This window comes from Carcharodon carcharias, chromosome 32, assembly GCF_017639515.1.
Source record: "Carcharodon carcharias isolate sCarCar2 chromosome 32, sCarCar2.pri, whole genome shotgun sequence".
In the NCBI taxonomy this organism is placed as follows: domain Eukaryota; kingdom Metazoa; phylum Chordata; class Chondrichthyes; order Lamniformes; family Lamnidae; genus Carcharodon; species Carcharodon carcharias.
In genome coordinates, this window is record NC_054498.1 from 28,456,212 (window position 1) to 28,477,197 (window position 20,986).

At 47.3% G+C, this 20,986-nt stretch overlaps 1 protein-coding gene across 1 annotated transcript in view; it reads left to right on the plus strand.

Moving 5' to 3' along the window:
- The window catches only part of tln2b (talin 2b), a 237,054-nt gene that overhangs the window by 135,744 nt on the left and 80,324 nt on the right, over nt 1-20,986 (plus strand). Inside the window, exons 5-9 of the mRNA XM_041178380.1 lie at nt 11,969-12,115; nt 13,613-13,714; nt 16,470-16,589; nt 19,160-19,306; nt 20,315-20,481. Of these exons, the coding sequence (XP_041034314.1) occupies nt 11,969-12,115; nt 13,613-13,714; nt 16,470-16,589; nt 19,160-19,306; nt 20,315-20,481 (683 nt within the window). The remainder of the gene's footprint in view (nt 1-11,968; nt 12,116-13,612; nt 13,715-16,469; nt 16,590-19,159; nt 19,307-20,314; nt 20,482-20,986) is intronic.

Sequence of the window (20,986 nt, forward strand, 5' to 3'; positions counted from 1 at the left end):
GCTGTATGGGGTGGGGACAATGGACAATGGAGCTAGAAGTGAGATGTATGGGGTGGGGGCAATGGAGGTAGAAGTGAGCTGTATGGGGTGGGGACAATAGAGGTGGAAGTGAGCTGTATGGGGTGGGGACAATGGACAGTGGAGGTAGAAGTGAGCTGTATTGGGTGGGGGCAATGGAGGTTGAAGTGAGCTGTATGGGGTGGGGGCAATGGACAATGGAGGTAGATGTGAGCTGTATGGGGTGGGGACAATGGACATTGGAGGTAGAAGTGAGCTGTATGGGGTGGGGGCAATGGAGGTAGAACTGAGCTGTATGGGGTGGGGACAATGGACAATGGAGGTAGAAGTGAGCTGTATGGGGTGGATGCAATGGACAATGGAGGTAGAAGTGAGCTGTATGGGGTGGAGGCAATGGAGGTAGTAGTGAGCTGTATTGGGTGGGGGCAATGGACAATGGAGGTAGAAGTTATCTGTATGGGGTGGGGACAATGGACAATGGAGGTAGAAGTGAGCTGTATGGGGTGGGGGCAATGGAGGTAGAAGTGAGCTGTATGGGGTGGGGGCAATGGACAATGGAGGTAGAAGCGAGCTGTATGGGGTGGGGACAATGGACAGGTGAGGTAGAAGTGAGCTGTATGGGGTGGGGGCAATGGACAATGGAGGTAGAAGTGAGCTGTATGGGGTGGGGACAATGGACAATGGAGGTAGAAGTGAGCTGTATGGGGTGGAGGCAATTGACAATGGAGGTAGACGTGAGCTGTATGGGGTGGTGACAATGGAGGTAAAAGTGAGCTGTGTGGGCTGGGGTCAATGGAGGTAGAAGTGAGCTGTATGGGGTTGGGGGCAATGGACAATGGAGGTAGAAGTGAGCTGTATGGGGTGGGGACAGTGGAGGTAGAAGTGAGCTGTATGGGTGGGGTCAATGGACAATGGAGGTAGACGTGAGCTGTATGGGGTGGGGACAATGGACAATGGAGGTAGACGTGAGTTGTATGGGTTAGGGGCAATAGAGGCAGAAGCGAGATGTATGGGGTGGTGACAATGGACAATGGAGGTAGAAGCGAGCTGTATGGGGTGGAGGCAATGGACAATGGAGGTAGAAGTGAGCTGTATGGGGTGGGGACAATGGATGTAGAAGTGTGCTGTATGGGGTGGGGACAATGGACAATGGAGGTCGAAGTGAGCTGTATGGGGTGTAGGCAATGGACAATGAAGGTAAAAGTGAGCTGTATGGGGTGGGGACAATGGACAATGGAGGTAGAAGTGAGCTGTATGTGGTGGGGACAATGGACGTAGAAGTGAGCTGTATGGGGTGGGGACCATGGACAATGGAGGTAGAAGTGAGCTGTATGGGGTGGGGAGAATGTACAATGGAGGTATAAGTGAGCTGTATGGGTTGGTGGCAATGAACAATGGAGGTAGAAGTGAGCTGTATGGGGTGGGGACAATAGAGGCCGAAGCGAGCTGTATGGGGTTGGGTCAATGGACAATGGAGGTAGAAGCGATCTGTATGGGGTGGTGACAATGGAGTTAGAAGTGAGCTGTATGGGGTTGGGACAATGGAGGTAGAAGTGAGCTGCATGTGGTGGGGGCAATGGAGGTAGAAGTGAACTGTATGGGGTGGGGGCAATGGGCAGTGGAGGTAGAAGTGAGCTATATGGGGTGGGGACAATGGAGGTAGAAGTGAGCTGTATGGGGTGGGGACAATGGATGTAGAAGTGAGCTGTATGGGGTGGGGACAATGGACAATGGAGTTAGAAGTGAGCTGTATGGGGTGGGGGCAATGGACGTAGAAGTCAGCACTGTGGGGTGGGGGCAATGGACAATGGAGTTAGAAGTGAGCTGTATGGGATGGGGGCAATGGACAATGGAGGTAGAAGTGAGCTGTATGGGGTGGGGACAATGGAGGTAGAAGTGAGCTGTATGGGGTGGGGGCATTGGACAACGGAGGTAGAAGTGAGCTGTATGGGGTGGGGCAATGGAGGTAGAAGTGATCTGTGTGGGGTGGGGACAATGGAGGTAGAAGTGAGCTGTATGGGGTGGTGGCAATGGAGGTAGAAGTGAGCTGTATGGGGTGGGTGCAATGGAGGTAGAAGTGAGCTGTATGGGGTGGGGACAATGGAGGTAGAAGTGAGCTGTATGTGGGTGGGGGCAATGGAGGTAGAAGTGAGCTGTATGGGGTGGGGCAATGCAGGTAGAAGTGAGCTGTATGGGGTGGGGGCAATGGAGGTAGAAGTGAGCTGTATGGGGTGGGGCAATGGAGGTAAAAGTGAGCTGTATGGGGTGGGGACAATGGAGGTAGAAGTGAGCTGTATGGAGTGGGGACAATGGACAATGGAGGTAGAAGTGAGCTGTATGGGGAGGTGACAATGGACAATGGAGTTAGAAGTGAGCTGTATGGGGTCGGGGCAATGGAGGTAGAAGTGACCTGTATGGGGTGGGGACAATGGAGGTAGAAGTGAGCTGTATGGCGTGGGCGCAATGGAGGTAGAAGTGAGCTGTATGGGGTGGGGACAATGGAGGTAGAAGTGAGCTGTATGTGGGTGGTGGCAATGGAGGTAGAAGTGAACTGTATCGGGTGGGGCAATGGAGGTAGAAGTGAGCTGTATTGGGTGGGGGCAATGGAGGTAGAAGTGAGCTGTACGGGGTGGGGCAATGGAGGTAGAAGTGAGCTGTATGGGGTGGGGACAATGGACAATGGAGGTAGAAGTGAGCTGTATGGGGTGGGGACAATGGACAGTGGAGGTAGAAGTGAGCTGTATGGGGTGGGGACAATGGACAATGGAGGTAGAAGTGAGCTGTATGGGGTGTGGACAATGGACACTGAGGTAGAAGTGAGCTGTATGGGGTGGGGGCATTGGACAATGGAGGTAGAAGTGAGCTGTATGGGGTGGGGACAATGAAGTTGGAGTGTGTAAAGGGAAGATCTGAGGGTGAATGAGGTCAGTGATGGACCTGGGAAAATGAACATCGAACTCAGCAAGTCAGGCAGCATCTTAGAGAGAGACAAACAATTTCTGTTTCAGATCGTGACTGTCCCACTCATGTTGCCTGACATGATGAGTTCTAGCATTTTCTGTTTTTATCTTAGATTTCCAACCTCTGCAGTATTTTGCTTTGTGGTTGACCTTTTTTAACTGTGTCTGAGGTAGCCAATCCGGTGTACACTACAGAAAAGCCAAACAAGAATAAAGCCGGACGGACCACCTAGGTTCAACTTTGGCACCAGAAACGACAACGGAAAACCCTGCCCTGTCAACCTTGCAAAGTCCTCCTTACTAACACCTGGGCTTGTAATAAAATTGGGAGAGCTGTCTCACAGACTAGTCAAGCAAAATAGTCACCCTCACAGAATCATACCTTACTTGTAGTGTCCCAGACACCACCATCACCGTCCCTGAGTATGTCCTGTCCCACCAGCTGGACAGGCCCAGCAGAGGTGCCAGCACAGTGGTATAACAGTCGGGAGGGAGTGGCGCCTTGAGTCCTCAGACTGAAGTCTCATGGCATCAGGTCAAACATGGGCACGGCAACCTCCTGCTTATTACAACCTTACCCTCAACATGCCTGTGAATCAGCTGATGAATCAGCACACCTCAATGTTGAACACCACTTGAAGGGAGTACAGAGGGTGGCTGGAGCACAGAATGTACTCTGGGTGGTGGACTTCAATGTCCATCACCAAGAACAGCTCAGTAGCACCATTGCTGACTGAACTGGTCGAGTTCTGAAGGACATATCTTCCAGGGAGGGAACCAGCAAAGGAAAAACCTATTAGACCTATCCTCACCAGTCTATCTGTTGCAGATGCATGTGTCCGTGACATTACAGGTGGGAGTGACCATCTTGTGAATATAAGGTACAATCTTCAAACTGTGCACACCCACCATCATGTTGTGTGGCACCACCACCGTGCTAAATGGGATAGATTCAGAACCAATCTAGCAACTCAAAACTGGGCATCCATGAGGCACTGTTGACCATCAGCAGAATTGTATTCAACCACAATCTGTAACCTCATGGCCCAGCATATTCTACCCATCAAGCTGGGAGATCAACCCTGGTTCAATGAAGAGTGCAGCAGGGCATGCCAAGAGCAGCACCTGGCAAACCTAAAAATGAGGTGCCAACCTGGCGAAGCTACAATACAAGACTACTTGCATGCAAGAGAGTGGGAGCAGCATGTGATAGACAGAGCTAAGCAACCCCACAACCAATGGATCAGATCTAAGCTCTGCAGTCCTGTCACATCCAGTCGTGAATGGTGGCAGACAATTAAACAACTTACTGGAGGAGGAGACTCCACAAAATCAATGATGGAGGGGCATGGCACATCAGTGCAAAAGAAAAGGCTGAAGCATTTGCAAGAATCTTCAGCCAGAAGTGCCAAGTGGATGATCCATCTTGACCTCCTCCAGAAGTCCCCAGCATCACAGCGGGGACCTCAAGAGGCCTTCAGTCAACTTGGTGGAGAGGGCAGATAGGTGGCAGATGAAGTTCAATGTGGGGAAGTGTGAGGTGATGAATTTTGGTCAGAAGAACATGGACAGATAATATAAAATAAGGGGTGAAATTTTGAAGGGTGTGCAGGAGCAGAAAGTCCCAGGTGTATATGTGCATAGATCATTGAAGGTGGCAGGACAGGTGGAGAGAGCAGTGAATAAAGCAAATAGTATCCTGGGCTTTATTAATAGGGGCATACAGTACTAGAGCAGGGAGGTTATGCTGAATTTATATAAGATACTCATTAGTCCTCAGCTGGAGTATTGTGTACAGTTCTGGACACCACATTATAGGAAGGATGTGAACACATTGGAGAGAGTGCAGAAGAGGTTTACAAGAATGGTTCCAGGGATGAGAAACGTCGGTTATGAGGATAGATTGGAGAGGCTGGGACTGTTCTTCTTGGAGAGAAGGAGGCTGAGAACAGATTTGATGGAGATGTTCAAAATCATGAGGGGGCTGGACAAAGTAGATAGGGAGAAGCTGTTCCCACTCGTAAAAGGATCAAGAATGTTCCTTCAAAGGGACAGATTTAAAGTGATTTGCCAAAGAAGCAAAAGTGACGTGAGAAAAAACTTTTTCACACAGCAAGTGGTTCGAGTCTGGAATGCACTGCCTGGAAGTGTGGAGGCAGGTTCAATTGAGGCATTCAAGAGGACATTAGCTGATTATTTGAATAGAAACAATGTGCAGGGGCACGGGGGAAATGGCAGGGCAATGGTACTAGGTCATCATGCTCGTTTGGAGAGCCGGTGCAGTCCTGTGCCACTAAAATTCTGTGATTCATTTCAATTCACTGCATGCGATACCAAGAAATAGCTGAAGATGCTGGATACTGCAAAGGTTATGGGTCCTGACAATCTGTAAATAGTACTGAAGACTTGTGTTCCAGAACTAGCCACATTCCTAACCAAGCTGTTCCTGGACAGCTACAACACCGGCATCTACCTGGTTCCTTACAAGACTCCTTAGACAGCACCTTCCAAGCCCACGACTGCTACCGTTTAGAAGATTAAGGGCAACAACTACATGGGACGCCACCACCTGGAAGTTCCTCTCCAAGCCACTCACCATCCTGACTTGGAAATATATCGCCGTTCCTTCACTGTCACTGGGTCAAAATCCTGGAACTCCCTCCCTAACAGCACTGTGGGTGTACCTACACCACATGGACTGCACCAGTTCAAGAAAGCAGCTCACCACCACCTTCTCAAGGGCAATTAGGGATGGGCAATAAATGCCGGCCAAGTCAGCAATGGACACATCCTGTAAATAAATAATAAAAATGTGGTCACGAAAGGCAGGATAAATCCAATCTGGCCAATCACCGCCTCATCAGCCTTCTCTCCATCATCTGCAAAGTGAAGAAAGATGTTATCAGCAGTGCTATAATGTGGCGCTTCCACAATAACCTGCTGACTGACACTCAGTTAGGGTTTCGCCAGTGCCACTCGGTTCCCAATCTCATTACAGGCTGGGTCCAAACATGGACAAAAGAACTGAACTCATGAGGAATAGAGAATGACTGGCCTTGACATGAGGGCAGCATTTGACCAAGTTTGACATCAAGGAGCCCTAGTAAAACTGGAGTCAATGGGAATCGGGGGAAAACTCCCCACTGGTTGGGGTCATACCTAGCACAAGGGAAGATGGTTGTGGTTGTTGAAGGCCGATCACCTCAGTTCCAGAGCATCGCTGCAGGTATCCTCTGGGTGGTGTCCTAGGCACAACCATCTTCAGACACTTCATCAATTCTATATTTTTAAATATATTTTTTGCACCATTGTTAAGATGACGGCAGTTTGAGAGAGGGCTCTCCATGGACAGGGGGATGAAGCTTCCGGAACAGTGAACAGGGAGCAGCCCAGTTCAGCATAGCTACATCAGCTGTAACTCAGGGTGTGGAGCTTGTTGGTCATCACACCTTCTCAAGGGCAGTTAGGGATGTCAACAACACTCGCATCCCAAGAATGAAATAAATAACAATGGTTTGATGTTCGGTGGTGGAATGATGGTCAGGGAGAGGTAGGAGGAAGAGCCAGAGAGTTGAGGTGTGGCCTTTGCAGAGGGTCAGTTCACCAGACAGCAGCAGCACCATTCTTATCAGCAGCTTTGGTGACAATGTTGGGGTTGGATCTGAGTGAACGAATGTTGTAAGTTCATTGGGAGTCAGGTTCGATGAGGCAAGAAGAGAAATTGGGATAGCCAGTGTCACACCAGCAGTTCTCAGTGAAAAGAAAGATCTCGGAAGGATAATAGGCCAGAGGGAGACACCCAGCTGGAGGCAAAATAACTTTTAAGTTCCTCGTTCAGAAATCCTAAACCCAAGTTTTATTCTTTTTGTGATGTGTGATTTTTTAGGGGGGGGCGGGGTTTGTGTGAGCTGCAGAGGATGGGGGCAGAGGAATTTGAGGGATGGGGTAGTCACAGGGGTAATCGAGTAGTTTACTGTTCAATTGTAGTTTAACTCAGTTGCACAAAGTGTGATACTCGTATTTGCAAACTATCATTTGAATGGCTTGAAGATGCTGACACAGGAAAGGTCAGAGTTCAGGAAGTGGTTTTAGACTGTCAGTTCAATTAGGCATTTCTCACACTGAGCCAGTCAGTGAAAGTTGCTGCAGTGTTTGACCAGTATAAGAGAGAGTGAGAGGGCTGATAACATGTAGTGAAACATAAAGGAATTAAAGCATTTTCCTCTTGGCATATATGTGGGCAGTTTATTGGTTGTGTGAAGGTGGCAGAGTCCAGAGATGAGACACTAACAGAACCATAGCATTACCACCATCTGGGAACTAGACTCACAGCTTCCACCTCTACTGGCTCATGACAAGGACCCCAGAAAATCTTGGGAGCCCACAAGATTAGTGTGTCAAACACCACCTGAATCTCATGCACAGCAATCACTCAGCTCAGCTATTACCATCTCGCAGGATCAAAGTACAGCCTCGTTCTTTATCTTTCTTCTACAAAACTGTAGTTTCTGTGATGATTGACTCTGACTTTGGCTTAAACCTGTTGTCTGGGCACCTTCTCCCTCCTCTGCTGCATGTCAGTGGGTATAATGCATACTGTCTGTCTCCAGAGATCAAAATTAGCCCAACTTGTCAGACATTGCCCAAGGAACTGCATGAATCCACTCAACTTTCAGTTGTTTGAAATGAAGTTCGAAGTCAAGGACTGAACTCCCATCATTGGGAGATTGGTGACAGTCAGAAAACCAAAGGCAACGAATGGGTGATCCAGCAAAGCTTGCTGATGGGGAGACCTTGAACAAAAATGTGTTAGCAGTTCACCCAGCTGTGAATGTACCTGTTCAGGTGCCCGGCTGGTCACATTCTCCCTCGCTGACTGAGCTGTGAAGTGTGGTAGTTTGGGAGCAGTGGAGGGACCTTCCCCGAGAGAGTACAAAGCTGCACTTTGCATCTTTCTGGAGGTCACTCAATCTTGGTCCAACTATTGTTCCGGCAGCCAGAAGTGGTGGCCAATAGAAAGGAAGATGACAAGTTAATGTGTTTTCCTCCTATCGAGCAGCCTGCCTGAAAGTAACAAATATAACCCCTCTATTCAAGAAGGGGAGGGAGGCAGAAAACAGGAAACTATAGGCCAGTTAGCTTGACATCTGCCTTGGGGAAGTTACTAGAATCGATCATTAAGGAGGTTATAGCTGGGCGCTTAAAAGAGCTCAAGGCTTTTGGGAAGAGTCAGCATGGTTTTGTGAAAGGAAAATCATGTTTAACCAATTTATTGGAGTCTTTTGAAGGGGTAACATGCACAGTGGATAAAGGGGAGCCTGTAGATGTGCTGTACCTGGATTTCCAAAAGGCATTTGATAAGGTGTCACATCAAAGGTTATTACAGAAAATAAAATCTCATGGTGTAGGGGGTAACATATTAGCTTGGATAGAAGATTGGCTGGCTGGCAGAAAGCAGACAGTATGCATCGGTAGGCCTTTATCTGATTGGCTGGATGTGTCGAGTGGCGTCCCACATGGGTCTGTACTGGGGCCTCAACTTTTTACGATTTACATCAATAACTTAGACTGGGGGGGAAGACATGGTAGCTAAATTTGCAGTTGGCACAAAGATAGGTGGGAAAGTAGGTTGTGAAGAGGACATGAGGTTGCAGATGGATGTAGATGGATTGAGTGAGTGGGCAAAGATCTGGCAAATGGAGTTTAATGTGGGAAAATGTGAAGTTGTTCACTTTGACAGGAAGAACAAAAAAGCAGAGGATTACTTAAATGGAGAATAGCTGCATAATTCTGAGGTGCAGAGGGATCTAGGTGTTCTAGTACATGAGTCACAAGAAGTGAGTATGCAGGTACAGCGAGTAACTAAGAAGGCTAATGGAATGCTATCCTTTATTACGAGAGGGATTGAACATAAAAGTAAGGATGTTATGCTTCAGTTATACAGGGCATTGGTGAGACCGCACCTCAAATACTGTGTGCAGTTTTGGTCTCCTTGTTGGTGGCGGTTCAGAGGAGGTTTACTAGATTGATACCTGGAATGAGTGGGCTGTCTTATGAGGAAAGGTTAGACAGGCTACGCTTGTTTCCACTGGAGTTTAGAAAAGTGAGGGGTGATTTGATTGAAGTAACAAGATCCTGAACAGCCTTGACAAGGTGGATGTCAAAAGGATGTTTCCTCTTGTGGGTGAGTCCAGAACCAGGGGGCACAATTTTATAATTAGGGGTTGCCCTAATAATGCCCTAAGACAGAGATGAAGAGAAATGTTTCTCTCAGAGGGTTATGTGACTTTGGAACTCTGCCTCAGAAGGCGTTGGAGGTGGGGTCATTGAATATTTTTAGGGCAGGGGTAGCTAGATTCTTGTTAGGCGAGGGAATCAAAGGTTATCAGGGTTAGATAGGAATGTGGAACTCGAAACACAAGAATATAAGCCATGATCTTATTGAATGGCAGAGCAGGCTCGAGGGGCTGAATGGTCTACTCCTGTTCCTATTTCTTATGTTTTTATGTTCTTAACCCTAATCAAACCCTTCAGTTAAAATGGGTTGATCTCACTGATGAAGGTGAACCCAACATCTGGGGTATTCAGGGCTCAGAAATCTCAATGTACCTTTCCATTTATTTCACAACCCTGTTCTCTGATGGACTACGCTACCAGTTAAAATTATGAATCTGGAATGTTTGGATCAAGTCAGTTGGATAGCCTTGGATTAAAATGACCTACTCAGCTGGATTCAGCCTCTGATCACTGTTAATTTTGACCTGGATTCTAGTTGTTAGGAGACTATAGGTACACTCTCTCTTTCACATCCATGTGAAGTGGTTTTACCTGAGGCTCTACACTGTGTTCTGGTTGCACAAAGTGAAGTAACTCTATCTTTAAGTTGGAGTTATTTTTGCGACCTGAAAGTTTAGCAGGATGAGAAATATATCGGACTTTTGTTGTGCTCCATGTTCTGACTTCCGAGGATCAGTGAAGACGTACCGCACTTTGCAAAGCTGCAAGAACCCAGAGCTGATCCCCAGCCTGTGCTGACCGATCAATGTCTGCTACAGTGAGAGATCGAGGGGAGGAGAAATCAATGGTTTCTGTTCCTGGTCACTGTCCCGAGTGGGTATGTGAACATCAGAGATTGCCTCTGGACATCCTGACCTGGTCACCACATTTTAAGGAGGATGTGAGGTTGCAGAGGAAATTTACCAGAATGGTTCCAGCGATGAGGGATCTGAGCTACAAGGTTAGGTTGGTGAAGCTGGGATGGTTCTCCCTGGGGTACTGAGGGGACATTTGATCAGGGTGTACAAGGTTATGATAGGTTTGCAAAACGTAGAACAAGGAAAAAATCTTCCCATTAGCTGGTGGTACTCGTGTAGGGGACACAGATTTAATGTTTTGAGGAGGATATAGAAGGGGGAATGTGAGGAAGAACCTTTTTACTCAGCGATTGGTAATGACCTGGAACTCGCTGCCCATGAGGGCTGGGTGGAAGCGATTAACCATTTCAGAAGGAAATGGATGGGCATTTGAAGGAGATAAATTTGCAGGACTACGGGGATCTAGTGGGGAATTGCGAGTGAGTGGATTGCTCTACAGGGAGCCAGCGTGGACTCAATGGGCTGAATGGCCTATTTCTGTGCTGTAATGACTCTGATTTACTATGTCTGTATGTAATGGCTTCCCCTCAGGTGAGAAGGTGAGTACATTCTGCAGTAAGTGTTACTCCTGGTTGGAGATTGTGTAGACCCAGTGTAACACTAGTGTTATCATCCTGTTAGGGACGGTTAACGTTTGAAGAGCAATCCAAACACCCTGTGATTAAGTAACAGAACTACTGCACAAGATTTCAAATTTTTATCCAAAAACAAACAAGACCTCATGATTGTGGACTCTTCAGCTCCTTGTCCTGGCTTTGGACATACATAGACGAGTGTTCCCAGTCTGCTCTTGCAGCTTCTATACCGCTCTTTTACAAGCTAGCTATTCAAGCAGACTGCTTCCTGCTACAAGGCTCTGTGAGGACCACTGTTTATTTCTTCCACCAATTTCAAACTAGGTAATCTTCCATCTTTTTTCCCCAAACTAAACTTGGAGCCCTTACCCACATTCCACTCAGTGGTTAGTATTTTCTCTGCTTAAATGCAGGTCTGACTAACATTCATTTCCGTTGGTTCTCCCAACTCAATGAGTTGTAGCTTACACAAGACTAAATCTGCAACTGCCTCTGTCTGTTCCCAAACTGAGTTGCATGTTTCTATTAGCAAACACTCAGGTAAATTAAACAAAAGAACCTTCTAACCAAGGCTCCCCACTGAATCTCTATCTCTATGGCATTGTGGCATGCTTTGGAATGGTTCAAACAGAAATGAAAGCAAATTACTTTCAACACAACGCTTTGATTCTGTAACCTATATAAATAATTTATAGTGCTGATGGAGCTTTTTGACCCTTTCTTTAGACTCCCTGACTCCATTGCAAGCTTAGAGATGGACCATTCATTGTTCAAGTTTCTTCACTATCAACTCTGACCTTGTAAGATAAACAAAGGTTAACTTTTAACTATAATTAACTCCAAGTTTGTTTGAATTGCATTTACTTCAGGGTTGCTTATTAATTTCTCATTCGGATGCCCCCATTTATGTACAGTTAAAATCTTAAGTCCTAAAACTGCAAGTTATATTCTATAAACACATAAATTGCAAACTAGATATTCATGACACCGGAGAGATTCCCTGAGTTGGGCATGATTGAACATTGTTACATTGTTTTGTGTGTGTTGCCAAGAGTTTGAGACTGGGCTGTAATGAGCCAGGGTCCTTGGATGACCAAGCATGGGTCAATGGTTGTCCAGTGCCATTATCCTTCCCTTTGAATTATGCGAACTCGTGCTAATGTGGAAGGTACCTCACATGACCTCTTGTGGCAGTGTATTGTATTTCACATTTTAGCCAGCATCTCCCAGGAAATAACACTGTTTATCAATCACTCGACAGGCTGCACATACACATGATGCGATAACAGAGGCAGCTCAGCTAATGAAGGAGGCAGTGGATGATATCATGGTCACTCTGAACGAAGCCGCCAGTGATATAGGGATGGTGGGAGGTATGGTCGACGCCATCGCTGATGCAATGAACAGAGTAAGTCCTTTTCATGTGGTTTCCTGCACAAATTGCGCCTCTTATTCACTATTTTCAGTTACCAACTTTTAACAACAATAAGTTACATTTACATAGCACCTTTAATGTAATAAAATGCCCAAGATGCTCCTCAGGAGCATTATCAGACAAACTGTGTCCACTGAGCCACATTTGGAGATCGTCGGAGAGATGACCCAGAAACATGGTCAAAGAGACAAGGAGAGTTTTAAAGGAGAGAGAGTTTGAGGGAAAAGGGATTTAGGGAGGCAATTCCAGAGCTTAGGTCCTGGGCAGCTGAAGAACAATTAAAATTGGGGATGCTCAAGAGGTCAGTGTTGGTGGGGTACAGAGATCTCCAGGGGGCTGGAGGTCTGGAGGAGGTTACAGTGATAGGGAGGGGTGAGGCCATGGAGGGACTTGAAAACAAGGATGAGGATCCTTAAAATTGAGGCATCGCTGGTCTGGGAGCCATTTTGGTCAGTGAGCACAGGGGTGATAGCGGAATGGGACTTGGTGTGAGCTAGGAGACCAGCATTAGTTTTGGAGAATGGGGGATGAGAAGACAGGAAGAATAGTGTTGTTAGTCAAATTGTGGAGTGACAGAGGCACTGATAAGAGGCAGAGACAGAGCAATAGTAGAGCTGAAAGCAAGCGGTCTTGGTGATGGATTTTTTATGACACCGAGTTAGGTGGCTTAGATCGATCTATATGGTGAGGAGCTAGAAACTGGAGAAGCAGGGAGATTTGAGATCCAAATACAGAAATCACAATAAGATCGATTACATATTTTGATATTCCTTGACATAATGAGGGATGAGGACTGTGAAATTGCAAATGGTCTTTTAATGAGATAATTTATTATAACCCAGCAAGGTCTGGGCAGTAATTGGAATTGTGTTGTAGACAGAGTGTTGGCACCAAGGACTGCAGCAGTGTCCAGCCCCTATGTAACATTTCTGTCATCCCAACAATACTTTCGGAATTCCAGCCTGTCGATAAGCAGCAAAGTCAGCACATGTCACATTGCTTCATCAGTGTGCCAAGTGGAACCTATCTGCTATCTGCTATCCTGTTTTGATGCCTCAGTCACTACATCTGTTGTTTGAGATTCCAAATACACACGGTGCGAAGCTTTTCTATTTCCCGGACCAGTGTGTTGACAATGTAGAAATGGTGGTGATGGTGAGGGTATCACACTCCATCACCTTCCCAATATAATTCTCTACCTTTAGTGAGCGGTACTGATTCATTTCTCCTGTCACATTTCATGTGAGTCGTGACCATTAGCATCAGATGAACTGTCACCACCTTCAATTCTCTTTTCTGTTGCCTTCATTCTCAATGACCCATGTCAATCTCAATTCATTAAGAGCTACTGACAAAGACCAATCTCACTCCCCACTATTAGCTGAATGTTAGCCAGTGGATGTGTGTTAATAGTTGGATTCCTTGCTGACGCTCCCCTATTTACCCAACACGCTGTCCCCTCTCTTCCAGCTGGATGAAGGTACACCCCCTGAACCTGAAGGAAGCTTTGTGGACTATCAAACCACAATGGTAAAATATTCCAAGGCGATTGCAGTCACTGCTCAGGAGATGGTAAGTGAGACCTAGGGAATCTGACATGAATGTCATTGTGGTTTTGTGTACCGCCCTTTGGCCTGCCAGAGAAATGTCAGCTCTGTCATGCACATTTGGCTGCAGGCGCATACATAAGGTGTACACAGCTGCACACGCGTGCAAATGCAAAAAGCACACACATGTACACAGGCATACATCACGCCGTACACACACTCACTAGCACAGCCCACACCATGCTACACACACACGTACACAGGCACTCTCCGCATGCATGCACAGGCACACAATATGCCACACACACGTACGCAGGCACACACTACACCACACACACATACGCAGGCACACACTACACCACACACACGTACGCAGGCACACACAGCACCACACACACATACGCAGGCACACACTGCACCACACACACGTACGCAGGCACACACTACACCACACACACATACGCAGGCACACACTGCACCACACACACATACGCAGGCACACACTGCACCACACGCACATACGCAGGCACACACTGCACCACACGCACATACGCAGCCACACACTGCACCACACACACATACGCAGGCACACACTGCACCACACACATGTACGCAGGCACACACTACACCACACACACATACGCAGCCACACACAGCACCACACACACATACGCAGGCACACACTGCACCACACACACATACGCAGGCACACACTGCACCACACACACATACGCAGGCACACACTGCACCACACACACATACGCAGCCACATACTGCACCACACACACGTACGCAGGCACACACTGCACCACACACACGTACGCAGCCACATACTGCACCACACACACGTACACAGGCACACACTACACCACACACACGTACGCAGGTACACACTGCACCACACACACGTACTCAGGCACACACTGCACCACACACACACGTACTCAGGCACACACTACACCACACACACGTACGCAGGCACACACTACACCACACACACATACGCAGGCACACACTGCACCACACACACATACGCAGGCACACACTGCACCACACACACATACGCAGGCACACACTGCACCACACACACATACGCAGCCACATACTGCACCACACACACGTACGCAGGCACACACTGCACCACACACACGTACGCAGCCACATACTGCACCACACACACGTACACAGGCACACACTACACCACACACACGTACGCAGGTACACACTGCACCACACACACGTACTCAGGCACACACTGCACCACACACACACGTACTCAGGCACACACTACACCACACACACGTACGCAGGCACACACTACACCACACACACGTACGCAGGTACACACTGCACCACACACTCGTACACAGCCACACACAGCACCACACACACATACGCAGGCACACACTGCACCGCACACGTACGCAGGCGCACACGTACGCAGGCACAAGCTGCACCACTCACATGTATGCAGGCACACACTGCACCACTCACATGTACACAGGCACACACTGCACCACACACACGTACGCAGGCGCACACTGCACCACTCACACGTACGCAGGCACACACTGCACCACTCACACGTACGCAGGAACACACTGCACCACACATACATACACAGGCGCACACTGCACCACTCACACGTACGCAGGCACACACTGCACCACTCACACGTACGCAGGCACACACTGCACCACACACACGTACGCAGGCGCACACTGCACCACTCACACGTACGCAGGCACACACTGCACCACTCACACGTACGCAGGCACACACTGCACCACACACACGTACGCAGGCAAACTGCACCACACACATATGCAGGCACACACTGCACCACACACACGTACGCAGGCGCACACTGCACTACACACGTACGCAGGCACACATTGCACCACACACGTACGCAGGCACACACTGCACCACACATGTACACAGGCACACACTGCACCACACACATGTACGCAGGCACACACTGCACCACACACATACACAGGCACACACTGCACCACACACACGTACGCAGGCGCACACTGCACTACACATGTACGCAGGCACACACTGCACCACACACACGTACACAGGCACACACTGCACCACACACACGTACGCAGGTGCACACTGCACCACACACGTACGCAGGCGCACACTGCACCACACATGTACACAGGCACACACTACACCACACACATGTACGCAGGCACACACTGCACCACACACGTACACAGGCATACACTGCACCACACACACGTACACAGGTACAGATTAAGCTACACACATATGCAAGCACAAACTGCATGACACGCACATACACCATACCCCCCACACGTGCACAGGTGGACAGCAGACATGTACACAGACACACACCACACCTCACACATGTATACAGGCACACAGCATGCCACATGTACTCAGGTGCACACCACGCCACACGTGTACACAGTCCTGCATGTGCACAGACATGGCCGCACTAATCCTTAGTGACATTGTTGGCATTGCGAACTGGTCAGTTGAAATCAAACTTCTCAAATGTTAAGAAGAGTCTAGTCTGATTAATGTGTGTGTGAAAAGGATCTTCAGTCCAATGTTTGTCGTGATGCCACCCCTGTGTAGTTTCAGCACTTTTATGGGGTTGAGAAAATTCAGCTTTAAGTCCAGTTGGTTTTTGAGCCTCTTTGTGAACAACCTGCTACCCCAGTGAGCTGCCTTCTTTCAAACCTCTTTCTTACAGCTCAGTCTGACCATTAACTTGCCTCGTTCTCCTGTCTCTACAGATGTCTAAATCTGTCACCAGCCCTGAAGAGCTGGGAGGTCTGGCCTCTCAAGTGACCACTGACTATGGCCACCTCGCTCACCAAGGACGACTTGCTACAACCACAGCTGACAGTGAGGAGGTAGGACATTCCCTTACTAATGAAGTGAATCTGCCAAATGAGCATCGCTGGTAAGGCTGATATTCTGAAGCGCTGGGTTACAGCTTCAGAGGGAAGTTGAGAGTCAACCATGTTAATTCATCTACTCAATTTCCAGCACCTTCCTGTGACAGGGGGATTTGTTTTATTATTTCATGGGATGTGAGCATCACGAGCTTGGCCAGCATTTATTGCTCATCCTGAATTGCTGTAGAGAAGGTGGTGGCGAGCTGCCTTCTTCAATACACCTGAGTGACTTGCTGGACCATTGCAAAGGGCAGTTCAATGTTAGCCAGATTGCTGTAGGTCTGAACCAGATGGATTTGATGACAATCTGTGTGTAATTTCATGATCACCATTTTTATTTCAGATTTATTTAATTAACTGAATTTAAATTTCTCTTGCTGCTGGGGTGAAATTTTTTTATTGTTTTACCAGATCATTAGTCCAGGCCTCTGGGTTATGAGTTGAGTATAATCATCATGCTACTGTCCCCCTCTGGGTTTCAGCTCAAATCAAGTAGCACATCCCCGCAAAGCCTTGGAACAGGAGCACTAGCACCGACCTGTCGGGCCAAATGGCCTATTTCTGTGTTGTGTTACTTAGTAAAAATCATAGAGAATTTAAAAAGAATGAAAGTTTTATTCATAGTTTTGGAAGACTTGTTTATCAGTTGTAAACATACTGGAGTTGGGAGGCAACCTGGGATAATCCTGGAGTCACAGATAAGCCCAGACTGGTTAAAGATGGCAGGATTCCTTCCCAAAAGGACATTTGGGAAAAGGTTGGATTTTTGATGACAATCTGACAGTTTCATAGTCATTTTTCCTGACGCTTGGTGGATGATTAATTAGGGCGCAGGACTACTCATCCAAGAACATAACCCTAGTGTACCCATAATCCTAGTGTACCCATAATCCTAGTGTACCCATAATCCTAGTGTACCCATAATCCTAGTGTACCCATAACCCTAGTGTACCCATAATCCTAGTGAACCCATAATCCTAGTGTACCCATAATCCTAGTGTACCCATAACACTAGTGTACCCATAATCCTAGTGTACCCATAACACTAGTGTACCCATAATCCTAGTGTACCCACAGCGCTAGTGTACCCATAATCCTAGTGTACCCATAATCCTAGTGTACACACAGCGCTAGTGTACCCATAATCCTAGTGTACCCATAATCCTAGTGTACCCATAATCCTAGTGTACCCATAACACTAGTGTACCCATAACCCTAGTGTACCCATAACCCTAGTGTACCCATAATCCTAGTGTACCCACAGCGCTAGTGTACCCATAATCCTAGTGTACCCATAATCCTAGTGTACACACAGCGCTAGTGTACCCATAACCCTAGTGTACCCATAACCCTAGTGTACCCATAACCCTAGTGTACCCATAACCCTAGTGTACCCATAACCCTAGTGTACCCATAACCCTAGTGTACCCATAATCCTAGTGTACCCACAGCGCTAGTGTACCCATAATCCTAGTGTACCCATAATGCTAGTGTACCCATAATCCTAGTGGACCCATAACGCTAGTGTACCCATAATCCTAGTGTACCCACAATGCTAGTGTACCCATAATCCTAGTGTACCCATAATGCTAGTGTACCCATAATCCTAGTGTACCCATAATCCTAGTGTACCCATAACGCTAGTGTACCCATAACGCTAGTGTACCCATAATCCTAGTGTACCCATAATCCTAGTGTACCCATAATCCTAGTGTACCCATAATCCTAGTGTACCCATAACGCTAGTGTACCCATAATCCTAGTGTACCCATAATCCTAGTGTACCCATAACGCTAGTGTACCCATAACGCTAGTGTACCCATAACGCTAGTGTACCCATAACGCTAGTGTACCCATAATGCTAGTGTACCCATAATGCTAGTGTACCCATAATCCTAGTGTACCCATAACGCTAGTGTACCCATAATCCTAGTGTACCCATAATCCTAGTGTACCCATAATCCTAGTGCTCCCATAACGCTAGTGTACCCATAACACTAGTGTACCCATCTCATCGCAGCTTCCCACTTGTATTTGGTATCCCAGATTAAATTCATACGTAGCCCAGCGTCTGTCAAATTGCATGTTTTCATTCAGTCGCTCTCTGCTTTTTTGACTACATTACATTCTTCCTGAATCTAAGCTGTTCCATTCTGGATAGCCAGTTGGTAAAGGATGATACGGGAGCCAATCTTTACTCAGTCTTATATTTGCTTGCAGAGTGAAACATTACAAACGTATGCCTCCTAACTCAACTGCACCCCAGTTTCAATTAGCATCTCTTTGTGTGTGCGTAAGTGTAACCCCAGTTAATGTCCTCCAATAAACCCACTGAGTATACAATTAGCACAAGATACAGGTGCCCTGACTTTCTGATTTGTTGGCTATAGCTCTAGCCTCAGCTCGCCATTCTTTTAGTTCCCACGCTAACAATTGTCATCCTTAGCCTTCTCCGAAGTGGGCTCGATGCGAGAGCAGCTGTTAGCTCGGATTTCAGTAAATGATCTGCTGCCATTTCTCTGCAGATTGGATTCCAGATTAAGACACGAGTTCAGGATCTTGGCCATGGCTGCATCTTCCTGGTACAGAAAGCTGGTGCTGTTCAGATCAGTCCCACCGACAGCTTTACAAAGAGAGAGCTCATCGAGTGTGCCCGTGCTGTGACAGAGAAGGTGAGGGAGGAACAGTCTCTAACTCTGTTTAACTCTTGTGCTGCTGAAAGGAATAGGTTGTTAGCTGATAGCTATCACCTTCAGGGTAAAGAAAAGCTGGCTGGCAAAACTCATTTCGCAAAGAAATCTTTGACCAAAGCTTTACCCAGTTTGACAGACACGCAGGAAACAAAGCAGGACATGTTGAGCATGACTTAAGATGGGTTGGCCTTGACTGACGCTGCGACACTTCCCAGTTTTAGCAAATTTCCTTGCTGTCTCCTCTTTGCAATATTTCAATGACATTTTATTCATGGACCATAACCCACCTGCTAAGTGGTAAACTGGGATAATACAGGTTCGCCACTAATAATATTGTTGTTAAATATCAATGCCACCTGAGCCCCTTGAACTGTGAATTACAGCTACACAAACTGGAATGAACTTAGTGTTGGCCAGTTAGACAGGAACAGAGGACAGGAGGAGGACATTTAACCCCTCATGTCTGTTCCAATGAGATCACACCTGATCCCTGACCTAACTCCCTATCACCCCATATCCCTTAATATCTTTGGTTAATCTTGGATGTAAAAGTAACAATGGATTTTCCATCAATTACTATTTTGGGAAGAGAGTTCCAAACTTCTCCCACCTTTTGTGTGTGAAGTGTTTCCCAATTTCACTCCTGAAAGGTCTGACACTAATTTTTAGACTCTGCCCCCTTTTCTAAGACTCTCCAGTCAGCGAAAATAGTTCCCCTTTTATCTGTCCCCCTTAATATTACATCATCAGCTTCGATATGACACCAAAACCCATACATGGGCCCACCTCATTCAAACTGGTAACAGGAGCCCCTGAGATTGATTGAGCCAAGAACAACGGTTGGTTTAATTTCTATTATTTGCTTTGTACAAACCCAAAGTTTGGCAAACGAATGACGAGGGAGCAGGAATTTGTAGTTTCTCAGACAGCTCTGATCGGGTGAGACTGTGGGTGCGTTATTCTGGATGGATCTTGTTTCCTGCCCAGGTTTCCTTGGTTCTGTCTGCCCTACAAGCAGGGAACAGAGGCACACAGGCTTGTATCACTGCAGCCAGCGCTGTGTCTGGTATCATCGGCGACCTGGATACCACTATCATGTTCGCCACAGCCGGCACACTCAACCCAGAAAACGACGAGTCGTTTGCAGACCACAGGTTAGTTGATTCAGCCGCTCTAACTGGACAGTTTATTGGCAGGAGCTTTGGAGCCTGGTCCAAAATGTGCACTTGATGAGGCAGGGAAGGAGTTTGCAACACAGTCAGTGTTTTAGGGGACATGATGGAGAGCGTGGGGTTAAGACAGCCGGGAGAGCCCGCTATGGCAGAGGAGGTTGGCATCAGAGGGACAGTTGTAGGATGCCTTATACACACCTGAGGGAGTAGGGCTGGAGGAGATTCCCTACAGAGTGAGGAAGGGAGGGGTGAAACTCTGGAGGTTTGCTTTGACTTGCCATTGTTCAGGACTCTTAGCTCATGAGCAACTTTCAGAATAAACACTGTTTCTCAGCTTCGGAAATAAAATGTTTCCATAGACCATCATCAATTCTAACCTCGACTGAGCACTGGATCTGAGAGCTGTTTTCAGCCCTGCTTTATTTAAAGCTCTATTAAAATCAGTGAAGACCCAGATTAAGAGGGAATGCAAGGCAAGTGCTCAACT